General features: G+C 41.2%; 1 protein-coding gene across 1 annotated transcript in view; it reads right to left on the reverse strand.

Annotated features, from left to right (window-relative positions):
• The window catches only part of KCNB2 (potassium voltage-gated channel subfamily B member 2), a 197292-nt gene extending 174082 nt beyond the window's left edge, over positions 1-23210 (reverse strand). The window contains exons 1-2 of the mRNA XM_064650666.1: positions 22792-23210; positions 5395-6079 (exon numbers count right to left, since the gene is read on the reverse strand). Of these exons, the coding sequence (XP_064506736.1) occupies positions 5395-5973 (579 nt within the window). The 5' untranslated portion in view covers positions 5974-6079; positions 22792-23210. The remainder of the gene's footprint in view (positions 1-5394; positions 6080-22791) is intronic.
• Between the last annotated feature and the right edge of the window lie 2871 nt (positions 23211-26081).

Here is a 26081-nt window from a genome sequence, read left to right on the forward strand (position 1 = left end):
TAAGTTCTTAAAACAAAATCAATTAACTACTGCCAGTCTTCCTTGTTCCTTGATATAATATCTATTGAAAAAGCAATATATTCACTTATCTTTCAAGACATTAAAACACTTGAGTTATTAAATATGAATGACTAGGATCAAATATAATCTCCTTCTCTTACAGTCACATTGACTGACTTTATCATTTGGCACAAGAAATAACTTCACCTTAAAAGCAAAGAGTGGTATTAAGTATCCTCACCAAAAACATTGGTGAGATGAAGGTACGTATTTGTCACCAGTGACCATTCTCTGTGCTTTACCATAACTTACTTTCAGCAGATAAATTTCTATAAAGTATTGGGAGTGACAGTGCAAACCATAACATTCCTGGTAGTACATTCAGATAAAGGTTCGTGACAGAATTGCCCCCAAAAATAAATTGAAGCCAGAGGTCAAACAGAAGTTCAACCCACACATTAGCTAGAAAACACCACTCATCTTCAATGAATGTTATCATGCCCAATGGTATATTATATACAATACAAAAACTTGTGGGACTTAAACTAATACAAAAGCCATTCCTCACATTTTAGAAAAGAGAAAGTCTTAACTCTGTAATGTTCATCCTTGGTCTAAGATAGATGGCAAAGCTCATATAATATAAGCTTTGTAGGGAGAAATATTCACAAAATCAGAATGACACAGAACAGGTCTAACAGAACTTAAACTGAGAAGAAGGCATAAGCAAGAAAAGTGTTTTGTTCATATAACACAACAAAGCAGGCAAACATAAAAAATGTATTTCTTTCACTTGAACACTCTAATGTCTTTGTACAAACGTCCCGCTGTTGGCACTTTGCTTATGTGTGATAGCTCTTTTTCACAATATATGAATTAGTTAAAAGTTTTCCTAAAGTCCTGTGAGTATATGTGATGTTACCTTCAACACAAAAAGAAACAGTAGTGTCCTATTAATTGAGGTTCAGCCCTGAATGAACACTGCAGGACAATCTAGGAGATCATTTATGAGGACTGGCAAAAGAATACTGAAATGTCCTATATCATACTCAGCTCTGTTATGAAGTCATGCATGACTCTGCTACTTTGCACTTACCCCAAGACCCCTCTTAAGTGGCTCTGTAAAGAATATGCATGAGTGTCAGTGTGAATTATATATAAGACAGACTCATGGAAAATAAGAATCAGGCCCCTAATGTAAAATAGGTGTGCTCTCTCTTGGCAAGTCATTGGGGCAAGCCTACCCATAATGCACTTGTGGCTAAATAAATATTAGTGGCCTGAATCTCCTCTTCCATGCATCTTTTTTTCCCCACCCCCCCAAAGGAATTTTTTCTCATAAGGGATTGATAATTAATAATTAATAAGGGAATACTGCACACAAACTCCTCACAATTTCCAGTCAGGCTTGGGATAATTATACCTTCTGTAATCCACAATCCATTAGTTAGCTGATAAATTAGTGTGCTTTTTACAAAGGAAGAATACTCATGTTACAGTTTGTAATAAACCAGAAAACTAACCCCAAGAAAAAATCGAAATTAACAAAAGGAAATAAGGACAAATCAGCCATGCAGCAAAACAAACAGAATTAACAGAGAACACTTTCAACCCCATCAGGTTTCATATAACTTTAAAAAAAGGAAACACCATACTACTAGTAATTTTTTTAAATTATTGACAGGTTGGTCAAAGCTGCTGCTGCACTATGGATGCTATATAAGTCCAGCAATGTCAAATAGAAGACCAAAATATAAAAATAATTTTTTTTTTTTTTTTAAAAACAGAGTTTTTACAAACTGCTGTTTACACAATAAGTATAAATAAATGCCTGGTCTAAAAACTCAGATGTTCCTCCGGACCAAAGAAGGCCAGACTCATGTAAAACTCTATGGTTTGGGGACCAGACCTTGGTATTTTCTGGGATGTAGTATATGCAAAATTCCTGCTCTTTCTAAATCCCAGCACTCCTTCTTATTTCATAGCACTGTATATTCTGAAGTGGATGGACTTCTGGACATCTTTATCTTAATCCTACTTAAAAAGCTTATGAATGAGAACACCAGAAAATGGAGGTGAATCCTGTATTCCTCAGCTAAAACACCTACCGAATCCACAGAGAGCTTTGCTAGGGTGAGGACTAAGCAAGAACTGCTGTGCTTCTAATATGTTAATTGGTGACTGAGATTAGGTGCATGTCTTCATTTACTAAAATTAAAAAAACTCACATAGTAAAGTGTGCCCATATTGTGCTTGACCTATAATATTCCTTTTTTACTAGCTAACCATAGTTTTCATTTCTTGCCACATATCCTTCTTGCTTTGTCCTATTTACTGTTACAAGTCCTGTAAAACACCTGCTGCTCATTCACTGTCACCTTGTTCTGTTTCACCTTGCTGTAAATGAAGTCAATGGCGAACCTTTGCTGACCTCGAAAGGCGCAGGATTTGTCCTGAGATGCCTAATCCAAAGCGGGACTCCCTCTTAATTCAGTAAGCTTTGGATCAGACCTAGAAGGGATCTTGGCAGAATCAAGAAGTGGCAAGACACAGTCAAAAATCAAAACCACATCCAAGTGTTTATCTCACATTCCTATCTCTGATGTGAAAGGGATTAAAAAGCAAGCTGTTCCTGTCAATTGCTTGGATGCTACACAGGATCTGAATGACTGAACAGGCATCAGTAGGATAGCTATGCACATTGATATGGTTTCATTTCTTTCTACAGAAGTCTGAAAGGGAGCTAGTATTAGAATTTGAGGCTTATGGTAATATTTCTTCACTTGGTTCCCAATTTCCCACTGTCAAAATGCCACCATCCTTTCCACTCCTACAGAGGAAAGAAGATGGTTGTGCCTCTTATTTCAGGACAAACTAGCAACTTATTTGACCGAACAAAAGATGAGAAATCTGAAAGTGATGTTATGCAAACATTTCTGATACAACCTTGCCACAGAACCTAACACAGTCTGTGATGGCTCCAGACTCTTTCAAATTACATCCAACTGATTTCAGCACATTTTGTTTTATGTTACCCAAGTTTGAATGTATTGTGATAGTTTTTTTTCTCCTTTATGTCATTCAGACAAGTTTCTACAGCTGTCTGAGATGCCATAGGTGTATCTGACTATAATTTTGGCTCATATATGCATTTAGAGACTGAAGGTCACTAGAAAGAGAAACTGAGTGCATGTATTATGGTGACTTCGAGCTACCAGAACCACAGAAAAACCACATCAAATGGCATTAACTTAGACAGAAGGCAACTGAAAAAATGAAAACCATTACAACATATATATATATATACAAGTGCAATGTGAAACTCCCTGTAGGAAGAAAGGATACATCTATAACATTCAATCAAAGCAGGAGATGAGGGAAAAGGGAAATAAAAAGGTAAAAATAATTATTTAGACACCTTGGGAAATTAAAGAAACAGCCACTTTCATCTGCAAAACCTGAGGAGAAAACTGGTCTGAGTGCACAAAGGGGAATTTTCTTAACAGTTCAAAGTTGGCCTAACTTCTTTTAAGCAAATTCATGACAGGGCAGTTAAGTTATAAGAGTTTGGTCAAAAGCAAGGACTCATGAAAGTTTAACCATCCTATATTTCTGCCTTTAACCATCATATATTTCATGCAAAAGAATGAAAGCAAGTCACAGGCAAAGAACCAAAAAATCAGTATATTCATTTTGTTTTATTCATCTGGTTCATTTTACTGCGTTGACTCCTACCTAGAATTAGGAAAACACTAATTCAGCATATGTCTCAAGCCCTAAATGCAACTGCCTTCTTTGATATATATATATATATATGAAAATATTTCACAAACAAATCTGCCTGCTGGGTGTCACAGAGGCAGCATCCGTGACCAGGCGATCTCCCAGGTCACAGGCAGCGTGTTTCAGCTGCATGGCTCAGAAAGGAGATCCTCCCGCCTGCATCCAGGAGGACAGGTCTGTTATGGAACACATTGGTGACGTTTCAAGCCAAGCAGGACTGCGAAGCTGGTCCCTGAGTCCTGCAGGCAGTGTAGCAGCTGTGTCACAGAAGTGCTGGGGAGGCTGATGGATGTTAGCTTGTACCAGGGGATCACAGTGTGTAACACGGCTTCCCTGAACCCTTTTTGGCACAACTTATACCCATCTGTTTCCCCTCTGCTCCTTCCCCGGGAAAGGAACATATGGCCCAGAACATGTATCTCAGAAGCAGAAAATATATTCATGTAGTTTTCTAAAATATTCTGAATACTTTCATTTTTCTTCTATAAGCTTTTATTCATTATTAATCTTATTATGGCAAAATAGATATTTTTTTTTACAAAATTAAGTCCTTGCTTAAACAGTTAGGTAGTCCACAATGAGAAATTAAAATTTAAAAAATTGTGTATTGTGCTTCAATAGTAAGAAGTTGCTATTGCAAGAAAAATCTTTGCCAAGATTCTGGTTTTTGGCCACTGCACCATCATATTTTAATACTTACCTTAGTCCAAGAGCATTGCAACCAAAAACAAATCAACAACAGAAGAAAGTAAAACCACAGTTAAGCTTAACATGAACATCTAAACATCGAACATTTTTGTTTTGAGTCATTCGAACTGGGGACAAGCTTCCACAATTTACTGTATCAATGAAACTTTAGTCAGCTTGCCTGTTTGAAAGCAGCAGTACTAGGACAAGGCTTCATCTGAATGTGTTCTCACTTCTCACTGAATATATATGTATTTTACACACATATGTGTGTATAAGTGTGTATATATGTATAGAATATATACTTGTTTATATACATACACAGCATACAGATATATACAGGTATACATATAAATATATATATATGTGTATATGCACTTTAATATTTTTATACAGAACACTCTAATGCTTGATTGCAAAAATGTAGTATAAGAGAAAACGTACTGCAATCCTTGCCCAGTGTAAAACCATGCCAGACCAGCTGCTGACACTTTGATAATCTACCCAGGACAACTTATGAAACACTGACACCACACCTATGCAGAGCCTGTAACAGGACAAGCAATACTGAAATGTACATTTCTCATAACCAAATGGTTTCCTAACAAACAAATAAATAGTGGTCTCTGGCAGTATTTTCATTCGATATGAAGTCCATTAAGAATCACACAGATGTTTCTGATCACATTACAGCAAAAGCACAGTACAGTAGTTGCCTAAAAACAACTGAATTCAGCAGTTTCTTCTGCTGATTTCAGTGGGGTTTAGGACAGATTTGGGTGTATTCACTTCATGATATGTATATTTTTAGATTCTTCTTTTCTCTGAATATTTTAGTGAAAGTTGTCAATTCCTCAAAGTCAGACGCATTGGTCATGAAACTATTTTCTACTGTCTTTGTGTTAAGCCTACTGTTTATCTTACCTTTGCTGCCACAGATGAGTTGGGTTTCTCCAGCAAGTCCCAAAGCTTCTTCCTTTTCTCTGGGCAGCAGGTATTATCAAACTCTTCCCCTTCTCTCTCTCGCATTGTCTCTGCCTCTCTCCTCAGTTCCTCGTTCATTTGCTCTTTCTTTTGATGGTATCTTGCCTGGCAGCAAGATTCTAAATATATCTCATCAATCCCCCAGTAATCAAGCTCCTGGCCAAAAGAAAGAGCACACATTTCTTCCATCATATGTAGTTTCCCTGTCCTGTAGAAATTCAAAATGGAAGTGAAAGCCCCTGGGTGTCGATCAAAAAAATATTCGTTTTCATTTAGATTATAGTCATCACATACTTCTAGCAGAGATTCATGGGTATTGCAGTCTCTGAGCTTTCCTAATCGTGTCCTTGGAAGTCTGTCCAAAGTCCTCCACAGCACTTCATGGTTGAGCCCACCGACATTTATTTTAACTCTCCGTGAGCAGGCTTTGCTCCTAATGATCTCCACTGGTTCTGGAGGGAGAGAAAGGGTAGACCTTGAAGACTTTTTGGTGATCCCTGGTGGAGCCTTCTCAGCCATTCTGAAAAAGATGGAGTTGTAACACCAGAGTCCTTAGGAGAGTGAGCTTGGACACTACAAATATTTGGGCAGAGTCCTCTTCAGACACACAGCTCCATTCCTGAAGCTAAAAAAGACAAAAAATTAGAATATTGCTATGTACAATATATCCCCCAATCTCTCTCTCTCTCTCTTTGCACACTTTAATATGCAGACGAAAACTTAATGTTAGTAATTTGCTCTCTCTATAATGATACTCTTCTGTGGTAATATACAGAACCACTGGAACAACTGGAACAGCTAAGAACACTATGTTTAAGCAAAGGAAAAACTTGTACTTCTGCATTTGTGAAAATCAACTGTGACGATTTGTACAAAGGACTTGGGGGGTTCTGCGGCTTTTTTAAATCAGTTTGTGATGCAGCTATGTTAGCTTAATCTGATTACTTGGCAGTTAATGTATGAGGTGTGCAATGGAAAGATTGTAGGGATATCCATAAGAAAAAAGTAAGACAGAGGCCAGTCTCACTTTTATTAAAGAATTCAAATTTGGGAGATACTGAAACTGAATCAAGCAGTTGCAGCATACCAAAATATCCCAACTAAACTGCTTCTCTCCCTCTCCCAACTCAAATCTTGATTTGCTGTATTACTTCATGGGTAAACGTTATTCACCAAACTATTGAATTGTCATCATGACAAGTCAAATTTTCTAGCACTAGACAATGATTATTTCTTTACAAATAGGACAAAAGAATCCTAACTCTTCTGCATCCAACTGACCAGTGATACATGTTATATAGGCAAGGGCTGTGCATACTGTTCTCTGGACGTTCTGTAAGGCTCTTTTCTGCCCCACTTTTCACCTGTTAAATTGCTGCAGACAGCAATCAGCAGCATCATTTTTAATAATCCACAAGTGCATCCTCACTCACTGTGCCTAGCGCTGCAGTGAACTCTGAAGTGCAGCTGTTTGTCACTAAATTTGGAATATCAGTATCGAACAGGAAGGAAACCCACTCACCTGCTCTACTATGGTCAACTGTCAGACCCAGAGCTTAAATAATAACCTAGCAATGGTATCATGGCCCAAAGGGAGAATATTAAGGATGCTTAGACAAGCTCCTGTTCCAAACTTGGAAAATCCTCTTTAGTAATTTCCCAGAGTTGACATCTCCTCCTCCTGTTCTCTGCAAATCAACAATTCAACAATTTGGGGGATTTTGTTTGTTTGTTTGTTTTCTTTTGTTTTGTTTGAAATCAAGTGAAAAAAGTCCAGCTTTAAAAAAGCGTTTGATGCATACAAGAATTTGATCCTCTTTGCAGAGTAAGCATGAAGGTTATGATGGGAGGGATTCTTATCTATAAATACATCAGGAGTAAACACCTGTGAGGGAGAAGAACTATTTGTACTAAAGGACCATGATGGCACAAGAATAAATGGGTACAAATTCACCACGAAAAAAGGTAGAAATTTGGAAGAGAATTAGAAGGTCACGAAGACCAGATCATCACCAAAGCAGTGAGGACCTAGAATAATCCTTTATTAAAAGTATCAGGAAAAACAAAGAATTATTTCAGTGTGTCGTCAGACATGCTTATGACAGTATTGACTATGTTGCTGGCATAAAATTAAAATTGCTAAACCTCATTATATCTAAACATTAAAAGTTCCTCCAACAACAGATAAATTAAGACTCAGCCACGTACAATACAGGTGTTAACAGATTGCCATGTCCAAAAACACCAGGAAAGAGGAAAATGGCAACAGCCCAGAGCACCACCATTTTAGTTAGCAATTTCATTGTCAAGCTGAACACCACAAAACCACAACAGCCAAAATTTTCTGCCTCTTCCCATCCTGCATCCAGCACCACAGTGTGAAGATCCCTCCTCACCTCCCAGTGCAACCTAGAGCACTTCTGGGCCTAATTACGGGGGGGTTTAAACCTTTAATATTTACATTCATTCACAAAAAATATAATCTGATAACTCCACTTGTAAAGATAAATGTCCTACCAAAATCAAAGCCCTGGCATCAGTAGTTTTACACAGTATATGTACCTTTCTGTTGTGTTTGTTTTGTGTTTTGTTTTTTCCCTCCGGACCTTAGGCTGACTTTTTCCTTTGATTTTACTCTCCTCCTCATTGCCTTATATGCAAGGGGATGATGGTGAGACTTCCGAGAAGGCGGGGACTCAAGTCTTCTCAAGATCTCCTCACTTAAGCATCTCCTAGTGGTCTGTGATGCATTTATCAGTCTTCTGACATACAGACATCCATACAAAGAGTAAGTATTTATGAGAGGATAATTCTCTACAGAGGAAATATTTGCAAACTTTATTTTTTTAAAAAAATCCTTTTAGACTTTAATGTACAATGATGTTTCTCCTTTAAAGGTTGTCTTATATAAGAAAACACAAAAATTTAAGCAATTCAGAGAGGTTCTGTCATTCTCCATGAAATCACTCAAGTCTTCAGGCAATTTCTAGAGACGTTCACTGGTTTATTCATTATTTTATCTCGGGGAATTATTCTTTTTTAAAATGAAAATGTGTACCCTAATATTAGCAATATCGAGTAAAACACGGTAGAAATCAAGCAGCTGATCTTAGGTTAACCATATCCTCATTTATTTTTCTGATTGTAGAAACTAAAGATGCACGAGACTATGCATCGTTTTAGCTTTTCTGCAGTGTAGTTACCACACATGTTCAACAATGCAAAAATTATAGTGTCAGGAAGACTGGTGTAAAGCTGATAAAACATTTTCTGGTTTGTCAGTATAATTACTGGTTGCAGCTTCCTACTTGAGGAAATGTGGCTTTTCTAAAAAGCTTTAAAAACCCAGTGGCCACACTAAAGTCAGCAGTGAAACACTATTAAGTTTAGTGTTGAGAAGGTGTTATGTATATATGTACCAAGGGATGAACCAGAATTCACAACGTGTAGCACTCTGAAAAGATAAAAAATAAAACTCATTTTCCCAAATGAAGAATCTTGAACCATAGGGGTGATTTTTGCCTTTTTCACAGAGTTCCATCATAAAAATATATACAAGAAGCAGAGTATATAACTTTAAAATAAATAAATAAATTCTTTTAGTTAGCTTCCTAACTTTTCTTCCCACCTTCATTTGTTCTTCACACTTCCTTTTGTTCTCTGATGATAATTTTTTAAAAATTTCTTCCTGCACAACTTTTCTGCAAACTCAGGCTACAAAATCTGTATTTAACTGTGCCTTTAAGAAAAACGTAGAATCTCCTGAATTGAAAGGGACCAAAAGAGATCATCGAAGTCCAACTCCTGGCCCTGCACAGGACAGCCTCGAGAATCACACCATGAGCCTGAGAGCATTGTCCAAATGCTTCTTGAACTCTGTCAGGCTTGGTGCTGTGACCACTTCCCTGAGGAGCTTGTTTTATGCCCAACCACCCTCTAGGTGAAAAACCTTTCTTTTACTAATATCAAACTTAAATCTCCCCTGACACAACTTCAGGCCATTCCCTCGGGTCCTATCACTGGTCACCACAAAGAAGAGATGAGTGGAAACTGTAGGCTGCAATGAGGTCTCCCCTCTTCTCCAGGCTGAACAGACCAAGTGACCTCAGCCACTCCTCATACGGTTTCCCCTCTGGACCCTTCACCATCTTTGTAGTCCTCCTTTGGACACTTTCTAATAGCTTTACATCCTTCTTATATTGCGGCACCCAAAACTGCACACAATATTCAAGGTGAGGCTGCTCCAGTGCAGAGCAGGGTGGGATAATCCCCTCCCTCGACCAGCTGGCAATGCTTTGCCTGATGCCCCTCAGGACATGGTTGGCCTTCTGGCTGCCAGGGCACTGCTGAACTCATACTCAACTTGCCCTTGATCAGAATCCCCAGGTCTCTTTCCACGGCACTGCTTTCCAGCATCTCATTTCCTAGCCTGTATATACATCCAGGGTTGCCCCATTTCACGTGGAGAATCCAGCACTTGCCCTTGTTAAACTTTATGTGGTGGGTGATTGCCCATCTCTCTAATTTGTCAAGGTCTCCCTGCAGGGCCTCCCTGTCTTCCAGGGAGTCAAAAGCTCCTCTCAATTTTGTATCATCTGCAAACTTACTTAGTATCCCTTCAAGTCCTGCGTCCCAGTAATTTATGAATATGTTTAAGAGAACTAAGCCAAACACAGAGCCCTGCGGAACCCCAGTAGTGACCAGTCTCCAGCCTGATGTTACCCCATTCACTATAACTCTTTGCGCTCAACCCATGCGCTAGTTGCTCAGCCATCACATGACATATTTATCCAACCGTTTGCTGAACATTTTGTCCAGAAGGATACTGTGAGAGACAGTATCAAAAGATTTACTGAAATTCAAAAAGTTTACCTTAACAGGCTTCCCTTGATCAACTAGGTGGGTTACCTTCTCACAAAAGGAAATTAGTGGAAGCACTCTAACTATGTAACATGTTTAATTTTAAAATCCATATTAGAAATTTTAATACAAAATCACCAGCTCTTTCATTATTACAAAATGATAAAAGTGAGGTTACCTTTATAATTCACTAAATTACCTTTCTGGATTTTAGTTACTGTAACTAACTCAGAACACTACTATTTTTTTTTCCTGAGAAGGCTTCAAATATTTTTCAGCTTAGTTTATTGCCTTAGCCTTTTGGCTGTATGCAGTTCCGCCGTGCACCTTGTCCACCATGGGCTAGTGAGAAATGTAACCACCCCTTGGCAGGCAGGCAAAGCCAGCCTGCCGCTCACCAGCACTCTTAGCAATCAGTAGAGAAAGACACAAATTCTACCCCCAGATATATATAAGAGCAACTCCAGATAAACCCCATATTCTTACTGTGCAATAATAAAATTACTTTGTAGCAAAATACCTGTAATACTCTGTAAACCTCTTCAAACCAAAGCCAATCCTTTGCATTAAATAAAAGTGAAAACTTCAAAGGCTACTACTCAAAAAGCTAGGGAAAGCCAGAAGGAAGATTAAGTGCCTTCCCCTGCACCACAGGCATTCAGCTTTTTATGGTGTGATTCCCCTTCTGCTTTATGTGAATGGGTAATTATTTACCATTTCTTTTCATCTTTCTCATTCGGTACTTGGCCTCTGATGTTTTTCAGCATTTCCTGCTGCAAGGCCTACATTACACACAAAGTGCTGAATTTCCCTCAGGGAGCTCTCACTATCCTACCCAAGTGATTCCAGGATATCCCAGTTTCCCCTTCAGTAGGAGGCCACCATTACCATTGCCTTATAATGGAGAAATGAAGGTCATAGATGCTCAAGTTTTGGCTGCTCACACTGAGATACCCACTTTTTACAGGGTCCTTAGCATTTTCAGCACATTTGATGGGCATGCCTACATGAGCAGATTAAACCCTCAGGCTGAGGAACCCAGTTGTCTGTGCTGTCACATTGCCGGAGCATCACCTGCCACGGCACAGTCAGGATGCTCCCAAATCATTTGCAGGGATGGCTGGAGAGTCAGCATGCTTCAAGATCTGCTCCTAATAAGTGGTTTGCTTGCAGTCATCTGCTTTAGAGTCCGGGTGAGTGTAACTGCACACACGGGGGTCACTGTGCCAGCTGGTCCGAGCAGCGCCAGCCCCTTGCAGGGACTCCACGTGCAAGACCTCTGGTCCAAAAGGATTCACATCCAAGGTACTTCTGCATGCCTTAGTCATAAACATCTCTCCCAGTCTTTGCCATATGAATTTTGCCAAAGAAAGTAGAGAAGCTAAACGAAATAAACATGCTTGGAGCACATCCTGCATTTAAAGCAGTGAGGAAAAAAGAACGTGGTATGTAAGAAAAGGCTGTATCATAAGACCCCCAGGAAAAGGGAAAAATTTTGCTTTCTTCTGACTTTTAAAAGACAAATTTCTACTATTTGTCAGAAGATGTCTTTTTGTCAAAACTTGTCAAGCTGTCTGCAAAAAAATATTCTTTTTCTTAATTTCCTTGCTTTGAAAACAAATGGAAGTTTTCACAATTTGGTCAAAGTGTCTTCAATGTTTTTAAACAAAATCTGGTTCTAAATGTACTAAATTACGTTTTTTAAAAGTTAAGAAAGCTCTGGATCAAAATGAGACATTTTGAAATTATTAAACAAATTATTTGGGTGATCTCACTCAATTTTTTTTTTTTCAGGTCTGGAGAATCTAAGATCAATGTGTTGGTTTTTCTTCACATGCAAAAATGCTCACTGAAATCAAGAAAAATGTGGGGACACCGTTGTTGCATTTTCTAGTTTGGCTATTAAAATTGACTTATTAGATCTTCAGCTTATGTATAATGCAGATACGTAACACTTTCTGAAAAAACTAGCTTTAGGTTTTGTAAGTGTAATGTCAGGGGAAGTTCAGAGTGGACATCAGGCAAAGGTTCTTCACTGAGAGCGTGGTTGGTCACTGGAACAGTCTCCCCAGGGAAGCGGTCACAGCATCAAGACTGTCAGAGTTCAAGGAGCATCAAGTCAATGCTTTTAGTGATATGGTTTAGGTTTTAGTTTTAAGTAGTCCTGTGAGGAGCATGGAGTTGAACTCCAAGATCCTTATGGGTCTCTTCTAACTGGAGAACTGGAGATACTCTATGATTCTAAAAAGGCTTAGAAAGTCTGTGCCCACCTCAGGGTCTGACTCCTAGAGCCTACAACCTGGGATCCAGCCAGTTAGGCAAGAAAAGATAGAGCAAGTTAGTTGTGACAAACTAATACATTTCTACTGAGCAAACATATTTTTTGAGCTTCATATGCCAGCTTATTTGGTCACATGATTCTCCTTTATTTCAGCTTCTGCTCTGCTGTAATATCTGGGGAATGAGATGCTGGAAAGCAGTGCTGTGGAAAGGGTCTTGGGTGTCCTGGTCGAGGGCAAGTTGAATATGAGTCAGCAGTGCCCTGGCAGCCAGGAGGGCCAACTGTGTCCTGGGGGGCATCAGGCAAAGCATTGCCAGCCGGCTGAGGGAGCAGACTGTCCCACTCTGCTCTGCACTGGGGCAGCCTCACCTTGAATATTGTGTGCAGTTTTGGGCACTGCAATATAAGAAAGGTATTAAGCTGTCAGAGAGCATCCAAAGGAAGGCAACGAAAATGGTGAAGGACCTTGAGGGGCAGCCATATGAGGAGCAGCTGAGATCACTCGGTCTGTTCAGCCTGGAGGAGACTGAAGGGAGACCTCATTGAGGTCTACAACTTCCTCATGAGAGGAAGAGGAGGGGCAGGCACTGATCTCTTCTCTGTGGTGATCAGTGATAGGACCCAAGGAAATGGCCTGAAGTCGTGTTAAGGGAGGTTTAGGTTGGATATTAGAAAAAGGTTCTTCACCCAGGCGGTGGTTGGGCACTGGAACAGGCTCCCCAGGGAAGTGGTCACATCACCAACCCCACTGGAGTTCAAGAAGCATTTGGACAATACTCTCAGGCTCTTGGTATGACTCCTGGGGATGGTCCTGTGCAGGGCTAAGAGTTGCACTTAATGATCCTTGTGAGTCCCTTCCAACTCAGCACATTCTGTGAGTCTGCAATCTCTGCTGCCACATCTCAGCTATCAAATGTCTGTTCTTTGTTTCAAAATATGAAGACCTGCAGTTTCTTAATGGTGTGCTGTAGGATCTTTATTACTAGAATTTTCCCTTAATTTCAGTTTTTAAAAAAATGGCTGAGGTGATAGCTAAAACTCTGCATAAAAGCATCCCACTCAAATGAGTTGTTCTTTATTTCCATTTCCCACCTTTACAGATGTCAAATCTCATATAGTTAAGGATTGGCAAGCTGAGGGCAGGAAGTGTCAGGAAACATGTTAAAGTATTACTGAGCTTCAGTGTATGTCTCAGTTTCATATCCATATGCAGGAACACATGCATGCATGCACGGGAGAGAATTAGATGAGCTTTGATTATTTGAACTACTGGTGACAGCACTTGGGCTCAAGTCCTCAGTCTTCAGTGGGTGAAACTACCTGAAGCTACATGGTCTGAGGGGGCAAAGATGGAGCCTCCGCCTGTGAACTCTGTGACAGAGCTTCCCTGCAAGCAATGGTTGGTTCTTGCCAGACTAAAACCTTGGTCAGAGCCATTATTGGAGAGCTGAGTCCTTATATGAACTACAACCAAATCTCACCTGAGACTTGAGAGTTCTGCTTACAGCTATGGACAGGTTGGTCTATGGAAACTGCTTTGAGAGTAAATCCTGAAAAACCTACTCTTGGAGCTATGAGTAACTGGTCTGAAACAATGATTATTTCCTTTTCATAACAGACCTCACAGATTATTTATTTCTGGTATGTGAAAATTTAAATGTTGGCTGCGCAAAGTCTCAGAGATTGCAGGAAACACTCGATAAAGATGGGGCCTGTTATAGACGAACTTTTCAGATCAACTAAATCAGTCTGTCTGCTAACTCCCTGTTCTCACCATCTTGAGCACAGAAGTGTCTTTTAGATGAGCTGAACTTCACCAAGGAGCAGCAGACTCTGAGACTTTACATATTCCCTAAGAGCCTTGGATAAGAAAATCCAGACAGAAATAGGTAAGGTGACAGAAGACAGAAAAAGAGGGAGAGTATAACTGATAAAATGTTTGTAAAATCTTGTAGTCACACAAGATTGGCAGTTTCAACTTATTTGAGTTTTCTAACTACCCCAATAGCACTTATAATCACTTGCTTAAGCTCCTACACAAGGTAAAGCCGTGTGGGTGGGTTCTAGACACACTACAGGTGACGCAAACCGCTTCACACCAAAAAGCTGAATGCTCTTGAGAACAGTCAGGGTAATTTTACCTCAAGACTCATGTGGAATTTGAGACTCAAGTGGCCTTTTCGAGTAGGACCTCGTCACAAGTGCTGGGTCTGAAGCACCCCTTCAGCCTGCACTGAGGTCTCAAGAGAGACAATGAACATAGCTCTGCAGCCCATCCCAGCACTGAATCAAGATCCCCACCAGCCTTTATTCCAGATCAGCTCTGGTTCTCTGTCTTTCTTTACTAGCCATGATCCGCTGTTGGTGCTTGTGACAAGCATGGCTATATGATCCTCACAAACAATCTTGATGCATTCCTGCTCAGCTTACAAAAACAGTTGCATTTCCATTGCAGATTGAAACATCTCTTGTTTAGGATGTAGTTATTGGTCGTATCTGCACTTTACTATTTATGTTTACAATTGGTTGCTAAGAGCTGAGTTATTGCTTTTGCCAAAGATACTGTCTTTCACTACTTATTTAGCCTTCCCTGGAAATTTCAGAGGAGATGAGCTGTCACAGAGAAGTGTAAGGCCGAATGGCAGATCATTTTCTTTAGTTTCAAACAACCAGATATGACAGAAATGCGATTATGTAAGGTCCTCATTTTAGGTCTAAATCAGACTACACATTTGTATCCCAGCTAACACTCTGGATCCACAGGTTTTGTTGGTACTTCCATACAACTCTTTGAGAGTGTACAGATGTTACATATATAGGATACACCAATAATAGTAAACATATTAATATTAATAAATTAGAGCTTTGAATTGCAATTTATTTATCCACTACTTGATTTTTTCTTCTAATTGTATTGCAATGCATTAAGATGATGGAGAAGATTGTCAACACATAATTTGTTCTTTGAGGAAGCACTACATAACCAGTTGTCCTAAAACAATTAGTTTTAGTACTATTCTAAATATGTCATCTTCTCTAACCCTTCAATCTTCTGCTGCTTCCTAGCAATAGCAGTGCTGCCAAGTAGCTGAAAACACTGAAGAACTTCACAGATGTTTTTTTGTTCTCCTGAAGAAAAGCTTGCACAGTGTACTACTGAATGATGATTCTAGGTTTATAGGCAGGGAAATATTACACAACATATATTATCCCATATACACAGAAAATGATGTCTGAAGCAATGAGGCACATCTGACAAAAGAGTCAGATTTTATCCCTCTTTGAATGATACTACCCAAAACTCTGGATGCTGCACTTTGTCCAGAATCCTGGTATAATGTTTGAGTTTTCTAATAAAGCAGAAACATGCAATGCCACCATCCTAAATCTGCAATTAAGGAAAGCATAGCTGTATTCTTAAGTGATGTCTTTGTAAAAAACATTTGTGTTCAATTACTGCCTCTGTAAAAAAATTTAATTTTGAACCATTTCTAACCGGACTGTTCCCTGATTCAATCAGGGTAAATGGTAAACCTAGACTTACCTGGACAACAGACAGGAAGAGACATGGCCAAAGATTAAAGTTTGAGAGGGGCAGATTTCCTCAAGAGACATTTGTCTCAACCCATCAGGAGCCCAGCCCACTCTCCTATTGCTGGTGCTTCACAGAAGCCCTGAAGCTGGAATAAAGGAATGAATCAAGGCCTTGATTTTTGGGTGACTCAGTTTTGACAAGTGCCTTTGTACATAGCTGAAAATGTCTCTGAGGTCACAGCATCAGCAAGTCTTTACAAAAAGCTTTTATCATTAAAAATTAAGACAAATTTCAGTCTAGTCTTGATTCTGAAGAATCCACCCCTTCAACATTTTGATGTCTTCAACTACAGAATGCCTTGGAAAAACAACTCAAACTACTACTGGAAATTGTCGTGCAGGGTCTCGTACAACCCAGCATGTTACTTGGCCCATCTGAGAGAAGCAGTCATCCAGAAAGCAGAAAACTTTGCTTCCCAAACTTATCTTGAGTGTTTTGGTTCCACATACTATGTAAAGATACAGTTGGTCTGGGAATCAGTAAGGGAAAGCTGTTCTCAGGAACTTCAGTTTAACACTAGAGAAGAAGCCCTACTGACTTTTAGTTCCCGATACAAGGAGTATTGATATTTTTGACCCTCAAATTGACCTGACAATAGAAGAAAGGGAGGACTCACTATCATGCACAGCCCCATGCTACTGTTGTTATAATTCTTAAATCAAGACAGGCTAAAAGGAACACTTTTATAAAACTGTCACTATAAATTAATTTATTTACCTCTATCAAGCCAAAATGTCTTTTTAAAAGCCACAGCATCCTCTTAAAAATGTGCTTCATCAGAGCCATTAGTTCAGGGTTTCTAATATTAAACACTCAAGACCCAAGTTCAAAGAAGGGTGTAGGAGCCTCTAAGGCAGGATCAACATAATACTTTACAGTCAGGAAGAAGATGCTCTCAACTCCTATCCAGGCCCAATGCATAAGCAGGATCAAAAGGGATACAACCTACTCACATGATATTCTCTTGCACCTCCTCTTACAAGAGGTTTGTAAAACACAGTCCTTCAAAAGAACTGAACAAGATTCACTCCTTTCAAAATACACTTTGAGGTGGTGGACTTGGTTCCACTTTGATGTAATTGGCTGGTCATTAAACATTCACCAGGGACCACATTCATCCCTAGTGCTTCAAACCCGTCATTTGTACTTCCAGGCCACTGCTGCTATCAGTAATCCTCAGCATGGCCGCAGGGATGGAGACCATCCCCATTCCTATTGAGCAAGAAGGAGGCACTTGAAAGGCGACAGACATGAATGAGTCTGTAACTGAGAGGTGTGACCAGTCCTTTGGCTGGGGAGAAACTTGGATTACAAAAATGAAGTATTTGTTTGCATCATGTTAATCTATGAAAGGCACAAAAGTTTGATTTTTCTTAATGAGTACCTAATCACAAGGTTACTGAGCAAAAGCCAGACAATTTGGTTTCTTCCTACGTGATCTGTAGACACGTTGGAGCAGCCAAACATTCTCATCCCTTCTTTAGTTCAAGGGTAGCAGAAGATAATGCTAATGCTATTTTACTGATATGCCTAGATAGGGACTAAAGTGACTATCAGTAGCCAGGCTAGTCCTGAGTATAAATTCAAGCACAAGGCTTACCCAGTTAAGAGGTTTGCTCTATGTCAGCAATAATGAGAATGAAGAAAGCACGAGATGCAAATATTCTAGAAGGCAAGACCTTCTAGATGGCACTCCTGTCAAGGTAAATCGACACTGTGTGCTATTAATCTCAACAACCACTGTCACTCACAGCTTTGTGATTTCATGGATAATTAGGCCAATTCACTGGTTTGAGTCTGCTTAAATAAATTAGTGGGATTCTTCTAGCTGCTGCAGCTTGCCAGCTCTTTCTGCTCAAACTGTCTCAGGATCTCTCTGGTATATGTAAATTTACACTGAACGTATAGCCATAAATTATAGCAGGATTATTTAGTCATCTGAGAATACATCCAGCTGAGATGAGGTCAACAACCTTGCAGGTAAACCAAATCCTCATACTTTAAGAGGGCAAATGACACAACTGAAAACTCTGTAGAAAGCAGCATTATGGCTTCGTTGTTGCATTTGATGGTAATTTTTATCTCTATATATTGAAAATGCAACTAATTTTCTAGAAGTTAACCATTCATGAGGTACTGTGAAATAAATATTATGAACTGCCTTGAGATATCTTATTAAAGCTCTGAGGCAAATTTATTCTGTATTTGGATTGTACTGCCATAACTGATTTCTATTTCTTAACTTGTTAGGTAGTCAGAGGGAGAAGCTCATCTCCAGTGTCATCAAAGAAGATTACGTTTGAGAGCTTTGTTCAGTTAATTATCAGCACAGCTTTGCATTCATTTCCCCGTAACATAAAGAGCTGATGTTTATTTCCCAACAAGTAAATACCTGAATATGATGGCAGCACGAAGAACACCCTGCAATAGCAAGTATGATTTCCCAGGGAGAAGCATTGATAAGCCTAGAGCTTCTGCATCATGTGCCAGTGCTGTGGTAAGAGAGCTATTCAGCCCCTCTGCCTTGGCTCAGACTGTAAATGCCCTTGCAGTTTTACAGTGTACCACAGTCCCCCTGTCACAGTACTATGAGAGGTAAATTGGTTGATTGCCATTGTTCCTTGTAAAGACTACAACTGCTGCTTATCGCAGCCTACTCCTAAATGCTCAGAGCTGCATTACGCCAGTATGACATATATTATTTATTAGCTAATACACTGTTGTTCTGAGTCTCTTGCTGGTGCCAGCAGTGATGCTACTGACTACTCTATAGTTATCCAGAGGAGGATTAGGGATGTATAGAAGCCAGACACCTAAGTCACAGTGCTCTACCATTATGGCTAAATATAGATTTCCTGCATTAGAAACAAATAAATTAAAAACTCCACTAACTTTAGTGGCCTAAGACTTTTTCATTACTGTTTCCATATTGTTCATGCGATCACAATAATCCAAGAAGAAGTATATTCAAAATAATATTCTTTATTTGCTGATTATCCAGTTAACATCATCATACTTTCATTCTGGTGAACAAAAGTAGTCTAAAAAACCTCATTGTCTGTTTACTCCAGCCCCTGGAACACAGCAAGGTATGGCACAGTAAACAAGTGAAATTTCAGGACTTGCCGAATGTGCGACTTGCACTGAAATTTCTGCATGTGCTGTAACAAGCACTGGGAAGGACAAAAAGCAGAATAGCCTTTGCAGTCTTTCTATCTTTTATGAAGAATACAGGTGATTTTGAGATTAATAGATTTTAAATATCTTGACTGACACATATTATGTCTAAGGCTTTTATGGTATTTAGTGGTCTGGGAAGCTATACTGGGACTGACTTTGTACCAATAGCTAAGCAAGATAAGAAATTTCCAAGTTCTGGTCAATAAAAAAATAGAGTTGTTAAGCTTCTCTGTTCAGTTTTTATATTTAGTCATATATATGCATTTTACTTAGATTGAATTTGAGCATGACTGAGCAATGTATCTATTATAGCATGCAATATGATCCCTCTAATTGCATAATACTGAAGAAAAAAATTCAAAATAATGAAATTCTTTCCATATCCTTTCCATATAGTCAGAGAATTATATATAAGCAAACATAGGAAGCTATGGAATTGCACAAAAAAAATCTACATTTACAATAGGATAAAATCTACTGTATAATGTCCCAGGCAATTTATTTTCACAGTATCCCGTAGAACACTGTTGCACATCTTAAAAGATCTCCACAATTAGAAATTGGAAAGTTTATTTTGGTTTACAGTTAATATTCTTGTTACAAACTAGACACTCATTTCTACCTGTTAAATGTGAGATAAGAGAACATGTCCCAAAGATTTAAAAGATATAAAATCAAAGAAATCAAACACCCAGTGCCACTACCTCGGCAATAACCACAATAAAAAGGTGCCAGCTACTGATGGGAAATCAAAAATGTTTTCTCTTAGGGTGCTCATATCCCGATGAGAGTAGAAACAGCCCAACTCAACAAAGTGAAAAGCAGATTGTTTTTTATCATGCAGCCATGTTTATAATATTCAGACACCTATTAGGTAAAAGAACCTTATTCCTAAAAATGAAAAAAATTCCTATAAAAATACATGAGAGAAACGGAAAGTCCTTTCAGAGGCAATTGTTACTTAACTTCAAGAGCTGTGAGCACTGCTGGGTCAGAAAGCATTATGCAATTACATGACGAGTTAATAGAAATGATCCCTGAAAACATACAAAAACTCATTTTTAGAATGCATGTATGCCTGCTCTGATGAAGCTGAAGTAGCTTGAAACTTTAAGTGCTTCCCCTTCTGGCTCAGTCTGTCGGGAGCAGCAGGTCTGTACTCTGGTAGAGCAGACACCTTCAGAGGGGTCTGCAGTGGAATCCCCCACTGCACTACATGCTGCCAGTCACTGCCCCCTTCACCAAGTATCTCAGCTCGTGTTCCTATAAGCCATGAAGAACAGAGAACAGACAGACCCTCCCCAACATGCTGTTTATATAAGAACAACAGACAGAGTGAAACACGGACTGAAATGTCCTCCAGCAGGTAGCTTTAAATACAGTAGCATCATGGAAAATATTTTACCTGAGCATGTAGTTAACATGAAGCTCATGGAAGTCACGTAAGATTAGGATTTTCTTCTAAAAGTGACAGTAGCAAGCTGTTTGGCAAAATCCCAAATGTTGGCAAGAAAGCTATTGCAAATCTTGACCCCTCGCCTTGCTTTGAATGGCAAGCCAGAATTTGCCAATTAACTTTCACTTAGAGGAAAAAAAAAGGCTAAGCATGAATAAATACGTATGATATGGCATCGTTACAGCAATGGGACATTTCAAAACGCTGAAGCCAATGGAAAAGCTCAGACTGAAGCATGCTGCTCCAAACAGCACTACTCCCTCATCTCGAGCTGAAGATGTTTTACTGTCTGCATTTGTCTGAATGAGGCCAACCTGCTGAGCCCCAGTGACAGCATCCAGCTGAGAAAGAAGGAGGCAAAAGCAATTCAAATGCTTTGGTGAGAGCTGCCTGCAAAAGCATAATTTGGAAAAAGAAAAAAAATTATAACAAGACAGCTGCAAGTTCCACTAAGGCCGAGTGAAGAGACAGTTTATCAGATGTTGTTTGAACAGAGAAGACAAAGGTGTTAAGAACCAGAAACAAACTTTTTTGTTTGTATTGCATCTCATCTCTCTGGGAAATATTTCCAGAGCTTTGCTAGCACATCTCAGTGATTGGAGAGCAAACAAATCTCACAAGGGGCATGTACGCACTGACCCTGCTCCCGACAGTTTCTACTAAAACTCTCTAGGATCCTGCCCCAGGCTTGTTAGGATGTTTAGTTTCACAGACCTTGCCCAGCCTCTGAGGCTTGGTGCTATCTCTGCACTAACTTGGATAGACTTGCCAGTTGAGCAGACTTGAAGTCTAAGCGTCTTTAAAGCAAAACATCACCAGACAGGCTTTTCTCCCTGCCAAGCCTGCCCAGTCTCAGTGCTATTCTTCCTCTCCTAAACCAATCCTGGCAGCTTCTCAGAGCTACAGGATGGGGTCACTGAAATCCTTTCCTCAGGTGTACTTTTGATAGCAAGGTCTTGATGACTGTGTATTTGCCAAGGAATGCTGTCTCCACCTGATGCTATGGACGCTTCCCTTTTTACATAAACATCGACAAAGTGACAATTTTGGTAGTGATGCCAGAGACAGTCTTATCTGAAACGAATTAAAATGTCCAAAAAACTGCAAATATACTTCCTATTTGTATCTTAATCATTATGTAACTTGAATTAAGTCCAAACCCTACTATAAATACGGACACTACATACATAGTGTATAAACAAAGGTCTTCCTTCCCCCGGCAGTGAAATTCTGATAGAAGAAACACACTGAACGGTTTGTAGAAACCATACAGCAGTGAACATGCCTGTTCATAAAGACATTTAGGTTTTTAAATCCAGGGAACTGTCAGCATGCTACATACCTACAGAAAGCATATATGACTATGTTTTAGACTACCACAATGCTACATGTATTTTCTTTGATAGAGGGGATTTTTCAGTCCCTGGGTAGATGGGGTAATTCCAACGACAGCTACGGAGAACACTGAGGTTTTGTATCATCAGGTTTCCACAAGCGTTATTAGAGCGTCGGAAACAAATGACGAGCCTTTCTCTGTAGAGCTCACCCACAGCAGGAGGTAGAATACTACGAAATGTCATTCCCCCCACTCCCTTTAGCAGCTCTGATGGAACAAAAATACAATTCATGGTTTCCAAAGCGCTCCAGCGTGAGGGTTGCACTCTCCTCCCTCAGACCGATCCAGGCAGCCGGGGAGGACACCCCGTGTCCGTCCCGCCCCGCCGAGCATTCCCCCTCCCCAGGGGCGCTCCCCGCCGCGCCCGGGGCGCACCCGGGGCTCCCCGCGGGAGCGCGGCGCTCCCGTCCGGCCCGGGCGCCCCGCAACCCACCGGCGGCCAGCCGGCAGTTCTCGCCTCCCTCCACAGTCCCATCAGCGCGGGAGGCGTGGATGACTCGGGCTCTAAAATAAATACAAATAAAACCAAAAGGCAGCCCTCGGCGGAGGAGGGATGCCCTCCCGCTTACCTTGCTCGGCGGGCGCCCGGGGCGCCGCCGGGGGCTGCAGGAGGGATTCCCCGGCGCTGGCAGGGGCTGCTGAGGCTTCCCCGGGCACTGCGCGGCCGCCAAAGCCACGGAGAGAGATTTGTTTTGGTCGCTTCTTCCCGGGGAGGGTTTTCCTCTACATTCCCAGCTCCACATCACCGCCCCCCCGGCACGGAGAGGACTGGGGGTGGAAGAAGCACGGCAAAGGCATCTCGCTCCTACCCCCGGAGATGAAAAGCCGCCGGAGCAGCCGCGCGGCGAGCGGCTGGGGTGGCGGGCGGAGGGGGGGACCGAGGAGGGGATAAGAGCCGAGCCCGCGCTGCCCTCGCCCCGCCGTAATCCCCGGCTGCATGCGAGCCGCCGGCTGCCGGCGCGGCCGCCCGTGTCTGCGGCTGTGCGCGGCGGCGGCGGCGGCGGCGGGGCGGGGGGGCACGGCCGCTCCCGGCCGGGGCACGCGGGGCGCCCCCCGCCCCCCCGCCCGGCGGCGCGCACACCGAGCGCCGCGCCCGCTCCGCGCTCCGTGCCCGCGCCGGGGCTACGCGCACCCGCACGACCCCCTGCCCGGGGCTGCGCAGCCCCCGCCCCCGCACGACCCCCTGCCCGGGCCTGCGCACGCACCCCCACACCCCTGTCCGGGCAGAGGATGCGCTCACACGCATACACACACACACACATGCATCCACGCACAGACACTGTACCAGTGCCACAGGCGGGGGATGAACACATACCACACGCGGACACTCGTGCATATGCATGTACACACACAGCCCACACTAACCCCCCCAGGCAGGGGATACACACACATGCACAAATACACAACACACACTAACCGCCCACCCTAGGCAGGGGATTCCCCTCTCAGACAAGGGTGCAATCACGTTAACATTCCTATGTATGGGATGCGCACACACTCAGACCTCCCCGCACACCTCCTTCCTAGATAGGAAATGTGCATGCACGAACATACACACGCACTTCCATATGCTGTCCTCTCCCACACACATACACACACACCACCTTCTCCTGGTCAGTGGTACACCTACAGCACCCCTCCCCTCTTTTCCTCTCCCCAAACCGGGAAGGGCACAGGCACACAACGCAGGACACAGCCCTGTTCCCGAGTCTGGCTGCCGACCTGGCAGCCCTGGCCCAGCCCCACTGTTGGCCCGCTGAGGGCCTGCCGAGGGCCACAGCAGAGGTGCAGTGCCTGGGGAGTCAGTCACCCACCTGGGGTGTGGACTTATGCTCTTTTGTCATCAAGTCTGCACAGGGTATCAGGCTGTGATCAAGACTTCAGCTATTTCTGCTGCCTCCCATAGGGTTTAATAGTTCTTCTTTATTGCTTTTTAATGGGAAGTCTGTGATGATTCCTGATAATGGGAGGAAGTCTCTCTCCCTCATTCAGTGATGCCCCTCTATATTTTAGGTATCGAATTAGAAAGCTATTCTCCTTTTCAAGCTCTTCTTTATTTCTCAGTTTTCATAACAGTTCCTCTGCAGCTTTGCCTTCTGAACTGTGTTGGTCAAGCTTCATCTCGTCCTATGGCTCTGAGATTTTGCCTTCACTGTTGCACATTTCACAGCTGGGATAAAGGCTTTCCAAAAAAATGTTTGTCTTTTCTGATTTTTTTTTAATTTTTATTTTTAATGCAAAGACCTCCTAATTCTTTTGAAAGCCACCCAAGGAAGAGAATGGGCAGTATTTACCACCATGGTTTCAAATATAACCCATTAAAAACTGCCTTAAACTTTGAATGCTTGTTTACTGTGTCAGATTTCACCCATTTTATGTACTTCCTTGCCCTCTGGCTTGGGAACATAGAGATGTATGATTTTTAAAATCATCCAACCATCTTCTCTTGGCCCACCTTCAGAAGTTTTCTGAATGGCTACCACAGTAGTGGAAGTCCTAAGCATTGCCGAGTTCAAGGTTAGTTTTCCATGGAAAGCTCCAGCAAAATGCTCTTTGCCTGAAATCTGGGCATCTGTGGCATAGACGCCCATGCCTATGCTGCTCAGCCTAGCCTACCCTTATGGTCAATCAAGGAAATTTTCTTCTGTACCTTATATGTGATAAACAAAGCTCCATAGCAACCCATTCCTCTCCTCAGCTACTCCCCAGCTGAAATGTAGGCATCTATGTATTTTATACATTCCACCCCTTGTGTGTACATGTGTCTACGTGCCTCATTCCTAGTTTTTGAATGCACTGATCAGTTGAAACTGAATGTGAGAGGTAGGCAAAACTCTCAAAGACAATTAAATTCTAAGAAGTTTAAGAAAAAGAAGATAGTTGGGTGAAGGGGCTTGCTACATTTCCCCTTGTGCCCAGAGCATGGCAAGGGTGGCACTAGGAGTTCGTGTTGTGACATACTTCAAAATCTGTGTGTATATGTTACACTAGTGAGAAAAGTTCAACTGGAGCTTGTGTCTTCTTAGCCACTGCAGCCATTAAAGCCCACGAGACTGTAGGAAATTGGAGTTATTCCTTCATATTCTCATAAAATAATAGGATCTGAGGAGCTGCAGTTTTCCTCTTCTGCTTTTCATCATGCAGTGAGTGGTTTTGAAGCAGATCATGTTTTCTTGAGATTTTAATATTTGATTTTTCAGTATTTTTGATAAAGGGATACTGTCTTATCTCCCTCTCATACACACACCCAGACACTAATAGGACTTTATTGGTAAAACTGACAGAAAGAGCAGTTGATAGGTGGGTTACCACAGTCTTTCAGCTGCACTGGTGTGCATGCTGTGTAAACACTGCTCCAGAATGAGCAGTTGTTCTGCTTTCAAAAAGGAGAATTATTCTGAAATAAAAAAATCTTTACTGTGCTAGTAAGTCCACAGTAAAAGTAACTTTATTCTGGGAAATTATTTTTGCAAATAGAGATACATGATCATACCTAGATACATGTTTATATCACTATATGTTACTCACACAGATCTATGTTACTCAATTTTCTTCATAAGCAAATGCTAACTGGTTTTTGTTTGCTCCTTTTCTTTTTATATTAATTAACATCCATCTTGTGCTCTTACACCAGCATTTTAGAAATTGAAGGGAAGCCTTTGTGGTTTCTATATTTACCAGAAATAAAATGTAAAACGTATGGCCATGCTGATCACCAGTGTCTTGCAGACTGTGTGGGAAAGATTTCCTTCAGAGGAGTTTTGTTTCAGTTGATCAGATAAGGGGAAGAAAGAAACAGCTTGAATGAAAGAGAAATTTCTTTCCTACCCAGCTTTCTGCTTCAGGATTTTTCTCCCTC

Source organism: Pseudopipra pipra, chromosome 1 (assembly GCF_036250125.1).
Source record: "Pseudopipra pipra isolate bDixPip1 chromosome 1, bDixPip1.hap1, whole genome shotgun sequence".
Lineage (NCBI taxonomy): Eukaryota > Metazoa > Chordata > Aves > Passeriformes > Pipridae > Pseudopipra > Pseudopipra pipra.